Source organism: Apus apus, chromosome 4, assembly GCF_020740795.1.
Source record: "Apus apus isolate bApuApu2 chromosome 4, bApuApu2.pri.cur, whole genome shotgun sequence".
Taxonomy (NCBI): domain Eukaryota; kingdom Metazoa; phylum Chordata; class Aves; order Apodiformes; family Apodidae; genus Apus; species Apus apus.
In genome coordinates, this window is record NC_067285.1 from 114,061,162 (window position 1) to 114,079,262 (window position 18,101).

At 55.8% G+C, this 18,101-nt stretch overlaps 2 protein-coding genes across 2 annotated transcripts in view; both read left to right on the plus strand.

The window, feature by feature from the left end:
- Nucleotides 1-18,101, plus strand: part of SFXN5 (sideroflexin 5) — a 177,057-nt gene that overhangs the window by 123,856 nt on the left and 35,100 nt on the right. The window lies entirely within an intron of this gene.
- LOC127383818 (sepiapterin reductase-like) lies at nt 1,872-4,734 on the plus strand. The gene is made up of 3 exons (XM_051617368.1): nt 1,872-2,238; nt 3,000-3,290; nt 3,433-4,734. Exons 1-3 carry the CDS (start codon nt 1,908-1,910, stop codon nt 3,621-3,623), a joined length of 813 nt encoding a protein of 270 aa, XP_051473328.1. The 5' UTR covers nt 1,872-1,907; the 3' UTR covers nt 3,624-4,734.

Sequence of the window (18,101 nt, forward strand, 5' to 3'; positions counted from 1 at the left end):
AAGGGAAAGCTTGGGGGGGAAAGGGAAAGTCAAGGGAAAGGGAAAGCTTGGGGGGGAAAGGGAAAGCTTGGGGGGGAAAGGGAAAGCTTGGGGGGGAAAGGGAAAGCTTGGGGGGGAAAGGGAAAGCTTGGGGGGGAAGGAAAGCTTGGGGGGGAAAGGGAAAGCTTGGGGGGGAAAGGGAAAGCTTGGGGGGGAAAGGGAAAATCAAGGGAAAGGGAAAGCTTGGGGGAAGAAGAAAAGCCAAGGGGAAAGAGAAAGATGGGGGAGGGGGCAGGCAAGAAATCAAGAGAAAGGGAAGGCTTGGGGGGGAAAAGGGTAAGTCAAGGCAAAGGGAAAGATGGGGTGGTGGAAGTCAAGGAAAAAGGGAAGGCCTGGGGGCAGAAGGAAAAACCCAGGGGAAAGAGAAAGATGGAGATGGAAGGAGAAGTCAAGGGAAAAGGGAAGGCCAAGGGAAAAGGGAAGGCCAAGGGAAAAGGAAAGGCCAAGGGAAAAGGAAAGGCCAAGGGAAAAGGAAAGGCCAAGGGAAAAGGAAAGGCCAAGGGAAAAGGAAAGGCCAAGGGAAAAGGGAAAGCTTGGGAGGGAAAGGGAAGAGACATGGGAAACGGGAAAGCTTAGGGAGAGGAGAAGCCAACGGGAAAGCTTGGGGGGAAAAGGGAAGAGACAAGGGAAAAGGGAAATCTTAAGAAACCAAGCCCAGGTGCCAGCTGATTCCACACGAACCATGCACCCCTTGCAAAAACCTTCTCAGCCAGCTGTCTGCACCTTCACACAGGGAGAGATTTTATTTTTCTTAAAAAGGATGTTAGGAGTCTGGGGGATCAGACAGCTCTCTCGCTACCTCACAAAGAACGGGGGCCGAACAAAAGGTGTGCAGGGGCTTTGTGGGGGTGCAGAGAGAGGCGGGGGAGCGGCGGGCAGCGCAGCGCCCCAGCGGGAAGGCGGCAAAGGGGCGGGGATTATACTGAAAATAACGTAAACATTGATTGAAAAATTAACTGAGGAAAAAAGTACCTGAACCCCAACCCATGGCCCAGCCCCCCACTCAGCCTCCAGCCCCCATAGCCCCTCGGCCCCCACAGTCCCCAGCCCCCATAATCCCCAGTCCCCCTGGCCCCTCGGCCCCCACAGGCTCCGGCCAAGCCCCCGGCCCCCCCAGCCCCCATAGCCCTCACAGCCCCCATAGCCCCCTGGCCAAGCCTCCGGCCCACATAACCCCCACAGCCCCCACAGCTCCCATAGCCCCCACAGCTCCCATAGCCCCCACAGCCCCCACAGCTCCCATAGCCCCCACAGCTCCCATAGCCCCCACAGCCCCCATAGCCCCCACAGCCCCCACAGCTCCCATAGCCCCCCACAGCCCCAACAGCTCCCATAGCCCTCACAGCTCCCATAGCCCTCACTACCCCCACAGCTCCCATAGCCCCCACAGCTCCCATAGCCCCCCACAGCTCCCATAGCCCTCACAGCTCCCATAGCCCCCACAGCCCCCACAGCTCCCATAGCCCTCACAGCTCCCATAGCCCCCACAGCTCCCATAGCCCCCCACAGCTCCCATAGCCCCCCACAGCTCCCATAGCCCCCACAGCTCCCATAGCCCCCACAGCCCCCCTAGCCCCCACAGCCCCCCACAGCTCCCATAGCCCCCACAGCCCCCATAGCTCCCACAGCCCCCACAGCTCCCATAGCCCCCACAGCCCCCCCAGCCCCCCGGTCCCCCAGCGCTGCCGGCGGGGGCCGCACCGCCCTGGCCACTCCCACGCAGCGCGTGTCAGAGGCCCAGGCGACCAATCGGCGGCAGCGCTTTGGGAGCAGCCATTCAGCTCCCGGCGGAGGCGGGAAGCGGTCATGAATGGGGCGGGTCACGTGGGGAGGAGCGTTCCCACGCCCCGCGTCCGCCGGGAGCGGGGATGGAGGCGGGAGCGGGGCCGGGAGCGGGGCCGGGAGCGGGGCCCTGGATCGCCTGCGTGGTGACCGGCGCTTCTCGGGGCTTCGGGCGCAGCCTGGCAAGGCTGCTGGCTCCGCGGCTGGGCTCGGGCTCGCTGCTGGTGCTGGTGGCGCGTTCGGCGGCGGCGCTGGCCGAGCTGGCGGCCGAGCTGCGGGGCAGCGGCCCCGGCCTGCGGGTGGAGTGCGTGGCCGCCGACCTGGGCTGCCAGGAGGGGCTGCGGCGGGTGGTCGGTGCCTTGCAGGAGCTGCTGCCCACCGTCCCGCCCGGCCGCCTGCTCCTCGTCAACAACGCCGGTAACAACCACCCCTTTCCTTCCTCCCCATCCCCGGGTTAAGCGGGGCTTGGTGGGTGCTTTGGGTGCCAGGAAGTAACCCAGCTGAGTAAATAACCGAAGGAGCAGCAGATATTTCATCCTGTCTGGTTCTTACGAGGTTATTTCAGTCGTGAATACGGGGAGCAGACCGGGGGCCCTGCTGCCAGTACCTCAGGGCTTTGCTGGTTGCCAGTTTGTGGCTGTTACTGGTGGGACGAGAGCAGCTGCCCACCCCCCTGCAGCCTCCTGCTGCTCTGGCCCCCGAGCACAAACCTTCAGAGAGACTTCTAGCCCTTCCTTGTGGGCACATCGCTTGCAGTCTCCAATATCTGTTGGCTTTTGGTGCCTTGTATTGACCTTTTATCACTAGAAATAAGAACACACGTTTCAGCAGGTAGAAGCTGCTACGAGGGTTAAGTCTTTTACTGATGTGGTTTTGTGCAGGAGAGCCCGTGGTGGCTGGTGGGGACCTTGTACTTCAGGCTGGAGCTGTTTGTTTTGGCAGGGCAGGTCTCCCTGTCCCTGCTGTTGGTTCAGTGGGTGACCCCAAAGCCATGAGCAGAGCCAGGCTGTGCCGAGCTCCTCATGCTGCTGGCAGACCCTGCTGGACTCTGGGCTGACAAAGCTGCTCACCTTTCTCTGGGATAGTGTTGCATGTAGAAATGTAGGAGCAAAAGGGACCTCCTGGGTTGTCAGGCCCATCTTTAGCTCCTCTTAAACTCGTTTGTCTTCCCTTCCTAGGCTCCCTGGGAGACATCTCCAAATCCTTCCTCGACCTCACCGACCCGGATGAGATCAACAGCTACTTTGCCTTCAACGTCACCTCGGCACTGTGCCTCACCTCTGCAGCCCTGCAAGCCTTTGGGACACGGCCTGGCTCGAGCAGGACGGTGGTGAACATCTCCTCCCTCTGTGCTGTGAAGCCCTTCAAGAACTGGGCCCTGTACTGCAGCGGGAAGGCTGCCCGGGACATGATGTTCCAGGTCTTGGCACTCGAGGAGCCCGATGTCCGTGTGCTCAGCTACGCTCCGGGTGAGGAGCTGTTCCTTTTCTCCTGGCTGTGTGGATGGAATATTCCTGCAGCTGAGTTAGGTACAGAGGGGAAAAACGAGCCCCAGAGTTTGCTGTTCTCCTCAAGAGATTTCTTTTGTTGTTGTTGTTGCTCTTTCCCCAGGTCCTCTGGACACAGACATGCAGCTCTTGGCCCGCACCAAGACTGGAGACCCTGAGATGCGTCAGTTTTTCCAGAGCCTGCAGCAGAGCCAGCAGCTGATAGACTGCACCGTGTCAGCCCAGAAGCTGGTGAATCTCCTGGAGGAAAACACCTTCCCCTCTGGTGCCCACGTGGATTTCTACGAAATCTGAGCTTCTCTCACTTCTACCTTTGCCTTCATGCTTTGCTTTCTTCTTCTGTCCACCGAGCTGCTTCTTGGGTGCCTCCAGCATCTTGGGTGATCTGGCCTGAGTCCTGAGTGCTGTGCAGCTTTCAGGAGAAGACCTCTGGGTGTCTTATAATACTTTTATCGCCCTGATGGGGCTGGGGAGCAGTTAGTGCTTCACTGCTCTCTGTAGCTGTGGAGCCCTGCTGGGTACTCACTGGCTGGAGCAGGGAATTCTCAGAATCTGGGGATGAAGGAGGAAAGGTGGCTTTTCCAAGGAAATGGGCATGGAGCTTAAAGCTCTCCTGTGCAGCAGTGTGTCTGAGCCAAAGAGGTACCAAGACACATGAGGCCAGGTCAGAAAGCCACCCCAGAAGGTCTCAAAGAAGCCAACAGAAGGGTTAGAGCTGAGCGTCCCTGTGTCTGTCCCCATTGCCCCACAGGAGCTGCTTGCTCAGCACCTGAGCAAGTCACCAAAGGACAAAAGAGTCATTCCCAGGGCTGGAAGTAGTAGCTGTTACCTTAGAGCTCTGACTCTCCATCCCCCATCTCACCGTGGCTTGTCCAGACTCCTGCAGTTCTGGAATCGTCTCTGTGGGTTTTGTGCACGAAGATGTGGAGCAAAGCCCATCCCTGTGTTTTTTGCACAAAGGCAATAAATCACCAGGAGAGGAAGCTGGCCATGGAGAAGACAAATTTTGGGTGCCTGACTGGGGTCACCAGCCTATTCAACCTGTCCCCAGGTGCAGCATGGGTTAGAGCTCATCTGAGACACAGCCCTGAGTTCATCCCATGCTCCTGTTGTCAGGTTCTGGCCCCAAGCCTGGGTTTGGGGCTTCAGCCCCTCCTGTAGGTGTTTAACCTTATTTTTCCATGAAGTTCCAGATGGCAGAGGTCCTTCTAGAAAGTGGCTGATCTGCAGTGTGTGTTGATGGAGGAAAGTCACTTTGAAGCTCAGTGGCATCTCCTGCGTGTCCTGGAAGTGCCCAGTGTTCCTCTGGGGTCAGTGACAGCAGCCTTCCTGCAGTCCTCTCTCTCAACCCTGCATCTCAAATTTAGTCCACTTTGATCTACAATCATTAAAGGTTTCATGTCTATTCTGGTTCCTCTGCTGCATCTTTAAAAGTGAATGCATTTCTGGGAAGGTGGGAGGACAGAGCTGGGGTTAAGCACTGTCTTCATTCAACAAGGCACCAGGAATGAACTCCTGGAGTCCTGCTCTTCTCTCTCTGAGCTGTTTCATGAACTCTTGTGTTAAATTAAATCTGTCCAGATCAAAAATGCTTCCCTCCAGCTACTCTGCTGCATGGTTTGATCTTCCCTCTGCACCTGTGAAACTCCTTATTAGCAAACCCCTCTCTGCTGCTCACTACCCTGGCAGTGGGGTTGTTTTCCAGGGGTTTGACACCTGATGGTGTTGAACATAGTCTGTGAAACCTGGACAAACCTGCTACTACTGAGAATCCCCCATCTCCTCATCTTGTATCCATATGGACTTGTTCCATACCCTCTTGGGCAGAAATCCTCTTTTGGGATCTGACTCTGAAAAAAAAAAAAACAAAACAAAAAAAACAAAAGCTCTGGTGCTCAGAGCTGAGGGTCCCAGGTCCTGCCCTGACAGGTTCTTGGACTGTGGACTGGCATGCACTGGGCTGAAGGTAGGTAACCCCCCCCTCCCAAAGGCTTGAAAATCCCCAAATTGTAGGATGAGCTGGGATGGCAATAGGGGAGAGGGCTGCCCTGGATACAGGGACCACTAGGTACTAGCTGGGTGGGAGGTGCAGATGGGTCTTCAGGATAAGACACAATAAAAGCTGGAGTACCCAAGGCAAAGGTTTATTTTTGGAGTGTGCATACTTAATATCATCAGATGGTTTGGGTTGGAAGGGACTTTAAAGATCACCCAGTCCCAACCCCCCTGCATGGGCAGGGACACCTCCCACCAGCCCAGGTTGCTCCAAGCCCCATCCAACCTGCCCTTCAACACTGCCAGGGATGGGGCAGCCACAGCTTCTCTGGGCAACCTGGGCCAGGGTCTCACCACCCTCATAGTAAAAAATATTCTCATTATGTCCATTCTAAATCTCCTGCTTTCAGTTTAAAACCATTGGCCCTTGTCCTATCACTACAGGCCCTGCTAAAAATTCTGTCTCCGTGTTTCTTAAAAGCCCCTTGATTTATCAAGAGTCCAAAAGATGGTCTCCCTGGAGCCTTCTCTTCTCCAGGCTGAGCAACCACAACCCTCAACCTCTCTCCAGAGCAGAGGTGTTCCAGCCCTTGGACCATTTTCGTGGCCCCCTCTGGACCTGCTCAAACAGGTCCATGTCTTGTGCTGGGACCTGGGTATCTTTTCTCTCTCCCATGGTGCCTGGGGACAGTACAGGAAGAAAAGGGAACAAAAAATCATTCTTGGTGTCCTTATCCCTTTCAACCAGGAAATTCTACACCTGTTTGAAGAGGAAACCTGTTACCAACATCGAGCAGGATACCAAAGTGCAAATCCTGTGGGCTGCAGTGATGTGCTGAGTTCTGCTGGTGGAGCAATGACCTGCTCAAGTTCAATGGATCATGTTTGTCTTCAGCACAGCCACTCCTCAATTGAACGTGCTCCAAGCTGCAGCCTGGCTGTTTTATTTTAAGGGGTTTCACCCCCTCGGACTCCCTGTGGGTGTGTTTAGGTGTTTGGCATCGCTCTGTAGCCCCCGGTGTGTGCCAAACTTGGGACCCTTGCTCCAGGAGCAGATCTCTGCCCAGGGAGAAATGCTGGGATGCTTTTGGGACATCCCCCTGGGTACCAGCATCTCCCCAGGTACCAGGATCACCTGGATACCAGGATCACCTGGATAACAGCATATCCCTGGTACCAGGATCACCTGGATACCAGGATCACCTGGATAACAGCATATCCCTGGTACCAGGATCCCCCAGGTACCAGGATCACCTGGATACCAGCATCCCCCTGGGTATCATCATCCCCTTCCCAGGAAGCAGGCCCAGTTCCTGTGCCACCTGGGTGCAGCTGCACACCCATGGGTGCTGCGAGTTGCCAATGACGAAATGAAGCCTTTTTCTTCCTTTTTCCAGCATTTGCAGCGACCAGCGGAGGGCGTTCCGAGACCGGGAAACGGGCACCAGCCAGGGCCCAGAGTCCTGAGGGTGAGAGCATCGGTGCCTCCAGAGGGGCAAGGGTGATGATGGACAGGGGTGCAAGATCAGGCTCCCCTCCTGCCTCTGCACCTCCTCATCACAGGTCCCTGCGACCACTAATATATATATATATATTTTAATTAATGAAGGCTCCATGTCCTGGAGCTGTGGGACCTGAGGCTCCATGAGGACAAAAAGGGGTATTTGAAAAATAGTAAGTTTGGAGCTCTCCTCAGTGAAGAGACAGGAGGCCACAGGCACAATGTATCCCAATGGGATAACGTGGCCCCCGGCCCTGTGGGGAGCCCCAGTATTTGGGCAGTTCCCTCCCATGGGTTAAGAATGGACCCCCCGAGACTGATAGGGAGTCACCCCGAAAGACTTGTCACCTCTCCATCCAGACAGGTTCCACGGGCCTCTAGTCACCCCTGGTAAGCATAAAGTGGGGCTTGTCAAACCCAATCCTGCCTTGTGCAGCAAAATACCCACTCGGGGTTTTTTACTAATTTTCCCTTCTTTTTCCCCATTGCCCTCCCCCATGTCCCCCCTTTCTCTGAGCTCAAATACTTACCAGAAAAGCATTTTAGTGGCTGCTGGGGCGGAGGGGGGGGGTGAAGCAGCAGGATGGACTTGCTGCCAGCACTGAGTCCTGCCCAGCTACAGTGATTTCTGTGATGGGTGGTGGAGGTGGCACATCTCCCTGAGCCTGGGGAAGAGGGGGAGACAAGGCTGGGCCATAAGCTGCGTCGAGGCCTCCCGGTGCGAGAGCCCCATCAAGAGCCACAGAAACCCCTGTGGTGGCCTCAATAGCAGTTTGGGACATGAAAGGAAGATTGTGTGTGATGTTCAGGGTTGACACAGCACGAGCGACTGGCCCCAGGTCCCAGGGGACCCTCCCCTGCCCTTCCCCATGCTAGGGTAGACACTGTGCCCTTTGTGCCCATGGTCAGTTGCAGGGACGAGGGTTATGAAAGGAGTCAAAGTCACTGCTGGGTTTGTGTTTCCACATGTGTGACCAGGTCCCCAGGACAGCAGTGGGGGTGAGCCTCCTAAATCCCCCCCAAAGCCTCCCAAATTAAAATTGACATGCACCCAATGACCTCCCAAATCTCAGCTGCTGCCCTGGACTGCCCCCAGCTCAGCAGGGTGAGAGGCTGCAGCCAGGTTCCTCTGCCCCTTATTAAAGGTTTCTCAGCAGAGGGGAGAAGACCTTTATTTTTCCATCCAGTAGCCAGAAATGCTGAGTATGGAGCTTTTGGCCAGGACACCGAGTGCCCAGCTTGCTCCTCACTCGCAGCCACAAACAAGCAGCCACCTCTGGCCAAGAGGCCAAAGGTAAATGAGCTGCTCCTCCAGCAAAGGTGGTCCTGGGATGGGGTAGGGGTGGGAGGAAAAGTCTGGTGGTACCCACACTTCCCACCCGGGTACCCCCATCCTGTGTGCAGAGACCCCTGAGATGCCCATGGAGACATCTGATCCATGGGGGACCCCCCATCCCAAGCATCCTCCATATTAACTCCAGGCCATGCGCACAGCTCAGATATCTCCCAGACACACAGCCAGCCATCCCAAATCCTCCTCCTTTCCCAGTTCAGCTGTGCAGGGCCTTCTAGGGGCTGTGGCTGGGATTTGGTGGCTGGTCACTGAACCCAAGAGGGTTACAACAAACATCTTTCTGCTGAGCTGGCATGTTCTCAGCAGCTCTTCTCCCTGATACTGGACCCTTGCTCATGCATCCTCCTGCCTGTAAGTCTTTGCCTGCTGACCTGCTTTCCTTCCTCTCTCCTGCTTTCATTCCTCTCCCCTCTATGCTGTCCCCAGGTTTTTGATGGCCTTAGTGTTAAGCAAGGAGAAGGACCAGCCCCAGGCTGGCTGTGTCCCTGGAGCAGCCATTTAATGTGTAACAAGGGACCTGTTGGCCCAGCAAGAAGAGATGACAGATTAACCCAGTTTAGAGCCAAAGAGCAGTGGGTTTGCTGGTAAACTGTCCTGTTCCTGTGAGTTCCAAATGCCTTTAATGAGTTATTATTTAGTTTGCTATGGAGGTTAATGGGGGGGGCATTGCAGAAATGATCTGTGATTAATTAAACCATCCTTATCCAGCTGGGCTGGGACCAGCACTGGATCCCTGGCCCCAGCATTGCTCCCAGTGCTGTCCTGCACCCACTGAATTCACCAGTGACCAATCCAGGCCCTGCAGAACAACAGCCACTTTTCCCAGCGGGAAAAAGCTGCCAGAAACAAGAGGTTTTTCCCCCTGTAGTTTTTTTTGTTGGTTGTTTGTGGGGGGTTTTTTGCAGCACCCCAAAGCCAGACTTTGTCCCGTCTGCCACTGGCCCACACGGGATGCAGCTGGGCACGTTTCAAGCCTCCTTCCCCGGCTACCCAGTGCTGAGCTGGAGGCAGCCTGTGCCCAAGCTGCTCCCGTGGCTCCCCTGGGATCCAGGGACACCGACTGGTCCCAAAAAGGGGTGTTCCCAAACCTCTTTTCTTCAGCAGAGCTGCTGGTTCAGCTCAGCCCACCCACCCATCCTCCTCCTCCACGGCCCGGCCCCTGCCACCTCTGCAACCCTGTCACCCACCCTCCAACGGGCCTTGAAACCCTCCCGTGCCGATGGCTCAGCCCTTCCCCAAGGTGGGGAACGGGAATTCCAACGGGAATAACCCCATCGGACCCTGGTCCTTCCCGTTAGGAGGCAGGGGGGGACTCTGGCAGACGCTGAGCACCGACGCTCGCACCAGAAAGGACCAGCAAGCCGCGCTGCGCCCATCCCGGGCGGGATCCCAAGGGATAACCCGAAGCGGCTCCTTTTGAGGGGATTGGGGGGGCGGCTGGTGTCACCCAGCCCGGCAGGGTGGCCTTGTCACCGCCGGCAGAGCTGCCGCCGAGGCCCGGCGGGGCCGGGAAGCCGCATTCGCATTCCTGCTGCGAGCGCACTTGTCAGCCGAGCTGTTCACCGCGCCGGGTAATAGGGCCAGGCGGTCACTCCTGTTGGGAGTAAACACGGAGAAGCCGAGAAAACAAGAGCAGAGCCGAGTCCCGGCGCTTCCTGCAAAGCCTCGGCACACGCGGGGAAGGGGGAGGGAATGTTCAGCATCCCCCACCACCCCCCTCCCCATCACCCTCTGCTGTGAACCCCATGTGGGAAACTGTAGCCCCCCGGTACCGGCTTGCCACAGCCCAAAAAAAAGCCCCCCCCGGGAAGGGTGCTCAGCGGCAGCCCCTGGAATGGCAGGGGTGTGGAGATGAAGGAAACATCGGGAACCATGGGATTAAAAAAACAAGCAGCTGGTTTGGTGGCATCAGAGCTGGCACATGGGACAGAGGGGACAGCCCCGGCCTCGAGCTGCTTGGGGACACCAGGCTGTGGAGCTGCAGGCTGGGGATTTCCAGCAGAAATCCAACCCCAGCTTTGGCTGGAGGAAAAAAAAACCTCTTCATTATTATTTTTTTTACTTAAACAAATGGCATTTAGCACATGCCGTAGCCACCTTGAGCCCAGAGGGAACCAACCCTTCAGGAACAGGATCCAGCCACCTTGGTACCCTCCAGCCAGCATCCCCCCCAGGTGCCCTCCACCCCCGGGCACCTCCTGCCACCCCCAGCTGGGTCCCGAGCACAGGAGGGGACACATGGGCCGGGTGGGATGGATCCAGGCTCTTCTCTGACCCCTGGGATGGAGCACAGGGAGGGTCAGGGGCATGTGCTGGGGGAAGTGCTGGGGACTTGGCTTCGACATGAAGTCGTGCCGTCAGTCATTAGCACTGGCTCCTTGGTTTTGCACTATTCCTCCAACTCCTGAGTCCTCCCCGCAACAAAGAGGCCTGGAAAGCCGAGGATTTGGGACAAAGAAGGGGCTGAGGAGCCGGCTCAGCACCGGGGCAGAGCAGGATGGTGCCCTCCAGGCACTGCCCTCCACGGGGGCTCCATCCCCACCTCCGCAAATCCAGGGGGATGCTTCTTCATTCCCCTCCCCCACCCCCATACACCATCCCAGCACCCAGAGTAGTTTCTTCACACCCTAAAAAGCTGAAAACCCCGCAGAGCATTTTCTCCCAGCGGGGAGGGGAGAGGGCAGCTATTATCCTCTTCCAAACCAAACCCGAAATGTCGGGGTCCAAAGGAGGGGGGTGGGGGGGGTGTCACTCCCTTTGCCTTTGAAAAACCCCTGCAGCCTTTCTTCCCATTAAACCCTCTCAGCTCAGAAGTTTCTTCCACGCCCCCTTTTCGGTTTTTTTCTTCTTCTTCTTCTTCTTTTTTTTTAATTTAATAATAAAGCATCTCAGATCTCTGAGTTGCAACTCATCTCACACCTAAGTGAGACTGCGTTTTGCACAAGCCTTTCAGCTGTTTTTCTCAATCTCTCCTCTGTCTCATTCTCAATTCAGGCAGTTGCTATAGGTATGTTTTAATCCCCAGCATGGTAGATTTTAATTAGTCTTTGTACAGATGGCCAATTAACATTCATTACTTTTGCCTTGAGCGATTAATTATGAGTTTGGATGGAAGGAGAGATGGAGACAGAGGAAAGATGGGCAGGTGAATTTAAAAAAAGAAAGGATTTTAATCAGAGTTTGGGATTTTTTTTTTTTAATTATTTTATATATACATATATATATATACACACGCAGAAAGAGAAGGGAAATGCATCAGCGTGGTGTGAGTTATGCTCCTGCTGAACCAATTCCAGCCCCAGAGCCACAGGGATGGGCTCCCACGGGATCTCCAGCCAGTGATGCTGCGGGACTTGTGGAAACTGAGGCAGGGAGTGCCGGGGTGACATCCAGCTTCCCGGGCACAGCCCAGGAAATCAGCACCCCTGGCTGGATTTGGGCACCTGAGTATCAAGGGTTTGGGCTTGTGAGGGTGCTGGGGGGGGTTGGGGGGTGGCCGAGGGAGGGGTGACATCGGGACACCTCCTGCGGGGTGCACCCACGGCGTGCGGGATGGGGCCCATCATTGTCCCTGCTCAACAGCCCTTGACACGTCGCTAATTCTTCCTAATTGATTTTTCACGCCGGTGGGAGGGAGACGGTGACATCCAGCGACAGAGCCCTCATGTGGCGGCTTTCTCATCCATGAAAGGGGCCGGCACCCTCCCCCCGGAGCCGACGTACCCCCCCGGAGCCGACATACCTCTCCGGGGCCCGGGTAGCCATGGTTGCCCCAAGCATCTCCCTGCGTGCCGCCAGAGGATGGCGATGCTCCGCGCCGGCCCGGCCAGCCCCGCTCGCAGCAGCCGTTCTCCAAGACACAGGAAAAATTAAGAAGAAGAAAAAAAAACAAACAACAAAACACACACAAAAAAAAAAAAAAAACCCGGACAAATCTGCTAAAGCACCAACAGCCCCTCAAGGGTCCGATCCTGCTCACTTCTGGGGAGAAGTGTAAGGATGCTGTGGGCAGAATCCGTCCTGCAGGACCTGGAGGGCTCCTGGCTGAGGTTCTACACCCGACCTGTACAAATCCAGGTGCATTTTTTTTAGTGTGTTTTGCGTTTTGGCCCCAAATCACCCCGAGGTTGGTGCTTCTCTGCAGCACCACAGCTTGTCTTAAATCAACTGCTCAGGCCAGGGTGGGGGCAGATCCCTCCCCCCATGCAGGGATGTGCCCTGTTCCTGGGGTGTGGAGGTGGACATGCCATCGCATCCAGTGTGGTCCTTGGATGTAAATGCCACCTACATCCTGGCTTGGTCCCATGGGTGGATGTGCCAACAGTGCATCTCAGGTGGTTCCCGGGTGGATGTGCCACCTGCATCCCAGCAGTGATCTGTTGGTGGACCTCGTCACCTGCAACCCGGCGTGGCTGGTTGAGTGTGCCACCTGCATCCCAGCATGGATGGGTGGTTGTGCCACCTGCATCCTGCGTGATCACTGGGTGGATGTGCCACTGGCATCCCTGCATGGGTGGGTGTGTCACATGGGTCCCAGCAGGGTCCCTGGGTGGGTGTCCACCTCAGCCAGCAGAGGATGCCGAGCCATAGTGATTCACCCCCAATGGTGCTTGAGCATCTGGCTCACCTCATCCCACTTGTGGGCTGGTGAGAGCTGCACAGAGCTCTGGGGACTGGTGGGTGCCCCGGAGCACCAAAATACTGTTGGGCCCCCAAGCCCAAGGGACGTCCCCTGCTGCAAACTCCTCCATCTCCATGCCTGTGAGCTGGATGCAACCTCTGTGCCCTGCAGGGACACAGGTGACCTCATCCTGAACATCCCCACCAGCAAACCCCCAAGGTTGCAGGGTTTTTTTTTTGCAGATGAAACACTGATGGGACATACAGGATCCAACATTCCCTTTACCTCCAAGGACAACTGAACCCCCCTCTTGCCAGCCCAAGCCTTCCTCTCCAGTGAGGAAGAGGAGGCCAGGAGGCTCCGTAGGGCCCCATCCCCACCTGCAGAGTGGTGGCAGGGTATGGCCCTCTCTGAGTATACACCATGGAAATGTGCACATTTCCTAAAAGCAATATGGAACAGCTAAATATACTGCTCACAAATCTGTTTACACTAATAATGGCTGGGAGCCTGCCATCCATATGACTGCAAGGAACCATTGATTCAACATAAATTAACTGAAAATTACTTGAGAGAGGAAGAAACTCACAGCGTTTTATATTTAATTTTCTTTTCTTCCCCCACCCCCCCCATTTTTTATTTTTTTTTTTTTTAATTTCCCCCCGTGGCTTGCTTTTGGCAGCACCTCCACTAGCTCCTCACCATCCCCCCTCCCCACCCATAGTGATGGGATAACCAGCAAGCCAGGATTTTTCTGTCCCAGCTGCAGGGACTGGAGCTGCTGACGGGGCTAAATGAACACAGTATTTACCCATTTTCCAAGAGATGGCAATGGAGATGGAAGGGTCCATCATTCTGGAGCAGGCAGATTGCTAATTTGTTTAAATTTTTAAAAGAAAGGGGGGGGGGGGGGGGGGAGGAAAAGGAAAAGAAAACAACAAAGCAAAGAAAAAGACAAAAAAAACCCTCCCAGAATTGGCAGCTCCTCACGTATTAGTTGAAATGCTGCAGACTTGGCTCCCTCTCACCTCCCCAACATAATGTTAAATGCATCAAGACAGTATATCAGTCATTTACATATGTTGCTTATAGACGCCAAACTTATTAACACAATAAAACTGCTGCTAAGGAGCTTTCCTGCCTATTTTTCTCCTGGAGAATGTCAGTGTTGGAAGCACCTTGCAGCCTCGTATGGAAACACCCGGGCTTGCCTCTCATATGGCACCCGGGAAAATAAATACATGAATCACCCCGGGTCCCCCTCCGACCACTTTCAAAGCCAAGTGGGAGGAAGATCCATACATTCGGAGGGTTGTGCATTGGAAGGGACCACCAGCACCCAGCCCACCCCGCAGCACACCCCCCCGAGACACCCCGCCTTCCTGGATGGGCACCCAGGACGGCTTCACCCCAGGACTAGCTCTAAACTGAGGTGTCCCCAACTCCAGTAGAGGTCTGGAAATGCTGGAAGTGAGACCCAGAGTGATTCATATATTTATTTTCCAGGGTGCCATATGAGAAGCAACCCTGGGTGCTTCCATACGAGGCAGCAAGGTGCTTCCAACACTGCTGCTCTCCGGGCGGGAATTGAGGCAGGGAAGCTCCTCAGCAGCACTTTTGTTGTGTTAATAAGTTCTGGCGTCTATCAGCAACCTATGTAAGCGGCTGATGCATCGTCTTGCTGCCATTTAATGCAGTATCGGGGCGAAGGGGGGCGGGCAAGTCGCCCCTAATATAACTCTGCACTGTCCCTGTGGGGTTTTGGAGAGACTGTCCCGGCACCCAAATGGGAAAAGCCCCTCTGCTGTGGCACCGGAGCCGCGGCAGCTTTGCCCACCCCTGGGATGACACCCTCTTGCAGGGATCCTGCTTGCTTGGCCCGCTGGGGCACAAGGAGTGTGAGCCCCCGGGGGGGGTGTCATGCTCCGGTGCCATCTGAGGGAGCACCCAAACCCTCCCCCGGGCTGGAGGAGTCGTTTCCCGGATTGAAATTTTCCCGAGTTTTCTTTTCAAGGTATTTTTGTTGCCATCATGACCTTGCCATGCAGGGGAAAGCATTTCTGAGGGTGAGACCAGATAGCCCTGGAGGGAGGTACCTGGGGGGGACATTAGCTGGGTCTTCAACCCCAGAACCAGCGGGGAGGGCTGGCTGACCCCAAGCACTGAGGCTGAGCTCTGCTTCCTGCTGGCAGTGCTGGAAACCCTGGAAAACTTCCTCAGGAATCACAGCTCCTGGCTGCAGCATGCTGAGGAGGGTGAAAGGCTGGGATCAGGGACGAGGGAGGGATCTGCTCCTGGCTGGGACACAGCGATGCCACCACTGCTGCCACCTCAGGGACCAGCAGGACAAACCAGGGTGAAGGTTTTGGGTTTGCTCCTGGTGGCTGGGGTGGCTGGACTGCGCACCTCATTATGGAGAAAGGCTCAGGGACCCCTACTGCTCTGTCCTCTGATGCTGTTACCTGCTGTCACCCCAGCAGGTCCTCATGGAGGACCACAACCCCTACCTGTGGCATCTGACAAGTCACGTCACAAGTGGCAGATGCAGCTGCTGCCCCCAAAACCACTGTGTTTCATTCAGTGCTGCTGCCCAAAAAAAAAAATCATGTGTTTTAGTGCTGGGGCCCAACTCACTGCCCCACTCACCCATGGGCAAACAGGGGTCATGGGGTCCCCAAGGTCAGGCACAAGGTCAGGGGAAAGTCCCCATGTGCCCATCACCTGCACATCACTTTCAATGTGTTTCGATGACTTTCCCCAGAACCACGGTCCGGTGGGACCACCTTGCTGAGCAGAAAGGACCAGAGCAACCTCTGTCCTGGGTGCAGCCTCAGCACCAGGACAGGCATTGCCACCAGTGTCCGAGGGTGCCACAGTTTTCTGAAAGGCTTCATCAGGGCTACGGGCACCTGCACGATCATCTCAAGATGTTTCAAGGTTTGGAGATGATCCTTTCAGGTATCAGTGTCTAGAGGAAGCTGGGTGCAAAATCCTGTTTGCTTTGGAAACAGAAAATTCTCATTCATGGCAAGTGGCTGCAACCACCTAAGTCACAGCTGTGTCCACACTGAATGGCCTTCAAGATGTCCTGCCTCTGAGTGTGTCAGAAGCCCACCAGGACTTGTCACACCAGAGTCCACATTTGTGCAGGGTTTCTGTATCAACCTAACAGCCAGGCCATGCTGGAGAAGCAAGGGTGGATGCAGCCCCCATGGAAAAGCCAGTGTGACCATCTTGTAGGTGGATGAGGATCCAGCACCATCTTGTCCTGCTGGACTGACCTCTTCCAGCCCATAGCTACATCATCTGGGTGGCTTCCCATTCCTGGACTCAGTGGTGGGATTGTATCTCAACATCAATTTGGCTCCACACACTAAACTTGTCTCCCATCCATGCCAACGTCCCTATCTACCACCAGCCCCACCATTCCCATGTCCATCCATCCATCCATCCACCATCAAATCAAAACAAAACCACCTTAAAAAGGGAGGCTGAGGGAGGTGAGATGAATAACCTGCTGATACCCACCTGGTTGTGCAGGGACGGTTGATTCCAATCCAGAATATGCCTCAACCAAATCAAATAAATAAATAAGAAAATAAAGCTGAGGAAGCTGGAAAAGAGGGAGCAGCCTGGGACAGGCAGGTTCTGGCCCACTTTAGCCCCTCAACCCAAAATACAGCTCCATTACTCCCTTCCTAACTTCGGGACCACATTTTGAAGGATGACAAGAGGAGATCAGGGCAGGGGAAGGAGCTGTGCCCATGGGAAGAGCAGGTGGGAGAGGTTAGAAGGAAATGATCCAGCACTTTGAAGTCTGGTCAACTTTTAACATCCCGGCAAAGCTGCTCCCGTGGCCACGCTCCGGGGCCTGATTTTCCACATTCTGCCCTTTGATGCTGGAGGACGATGTGTTATAGATTAACGGAGCCCGGGGGGGGACGGGCCCCGCACCTGCCGGCAGCGCTGGCTCCCCCCCCGGCCAGGGCTGGGGGCTGCGGGTGGAGGGATGGAGGGATGGATGGAGCGATGGATGGATGGAGGGATGGAGGGATGGACTGATGGACAGACTGACCCACTTGCCCATCGTCCCACCCCCTGGGCTGACCCTCCGCCCCCATCCCCAAGGCCGCTTTTTGGTGCCCGTCCCGTCCCCCTCTCCCTCTCCTTCCTTCCTCTCTCGTTTGCTCCTTGGAAAATCCTCACTGTTATATTTTTTAAAAGCACCAGACACACACACACACACCTCCCTGCCCTCCCCCCCCCGCTTTTTCCCCCACCAGCACCCCCTAATCCCGCTGCAACCCCCGCCTCTGGCTGCCCCGTCCCTCGGCCGCGCTGCCTCGTTCCGCGGCTCTTCGTTCAACACACACACACACACAAATGTCTTTCTCCTCCACCCAAAGCTCCTCCCGGCCAGAAATCCAGCGGGCAGGAAGGCTGCTCCCGGCTCACCTCCTCCTGGGGATGCAGGGGCTAAACTTTGCCTCTTAATAAGCCGAGGACAGAGGAGCGAGGCACCCACCCCTGGGGAGCCGCGTTTTATTCCTTTGGGGGATGAAGATCCTGCCTGAATTATCCTGGAGGTGGGAGCAGGCCTGGGAGCGGTGGGATGGGGGAAAGAAACACAAGGATAAATTTGGGTTTCTCTCCTGGTTTCAGTGCAGCAGCTTCCCGGCTCCTTCTGGAGCATCCAGGGAGCCTCGCCGGGACCGAAAACCTCTGGAGCGAATAGAGGGAGGGAAAAAGAGCTTAAAGGTTTATATTTTTCCAAGAGGGTGATTTATCCCCAAAGCAAGTTCCCCTTCCCCCCCCAAAAAAAAAGCTCCTGCTGGGGATGAGGTGCGAAGGGGAAACGCTGCCCGGGGGTTTCCCGCGGAGAGCAACCAGCTCCCGGCCGGCTTTTTCCTTTTTCCCCCGCAGAAATTGTTGAAAAAAAAGAAAATCGGCGAGATCCGCAGGAAACGAAATCCCGGCCCCGCGCAGGGCTCCGCGGGCCGCGGATCCGCCAGCGCCCGGTGCCCACGGGAGGCTGCGGGAGAGGGGAGCGAAGGGTCCTGAGGCCCCGCAGCCCTCCCTCCCAACTCCCGGCCCTGTCCGGGGAGGGAAAGAAAAGAGCGAGAGGGAAAAATAATAAAAAAAAATAAATAAGAAACAATTAATTCTATTAAATTGGTTACAATTAAATCCCACAAACGGTCCGGAGCCGGGCACAGCTCCCGCGTCTGAGCAGAGCGCTGTCCCCGCATCCCCCTTCCCTTTCTCCTTCCTTTTCCCTTCTCCTTCCCTTTCCTTTTCCTT

Coding starts and splice junctions, on each gene's coding strand:
- LOC127383818 (XM_051617368.1), top strand. CDS start 1,908: ATGGAGGCGGGAGCGGGGCCGGGAGCGGGGCCGGGAGCGGGGCCCTGG. Junction 2,239..2,999: donor GCTCCTCGTCAACAACGCCG/GTAACAACCACC, acceptor TTCCCTTCCTAG/GCTCCCTGGGAGACATCTCC. Junction 3,291..3,432: donor TGTGCTCAGCTACGCTCCGG/GTGAGGAGCTGT, acceptor CTCTTTCCCCAG/GTCCTCTGGACACAGACATG.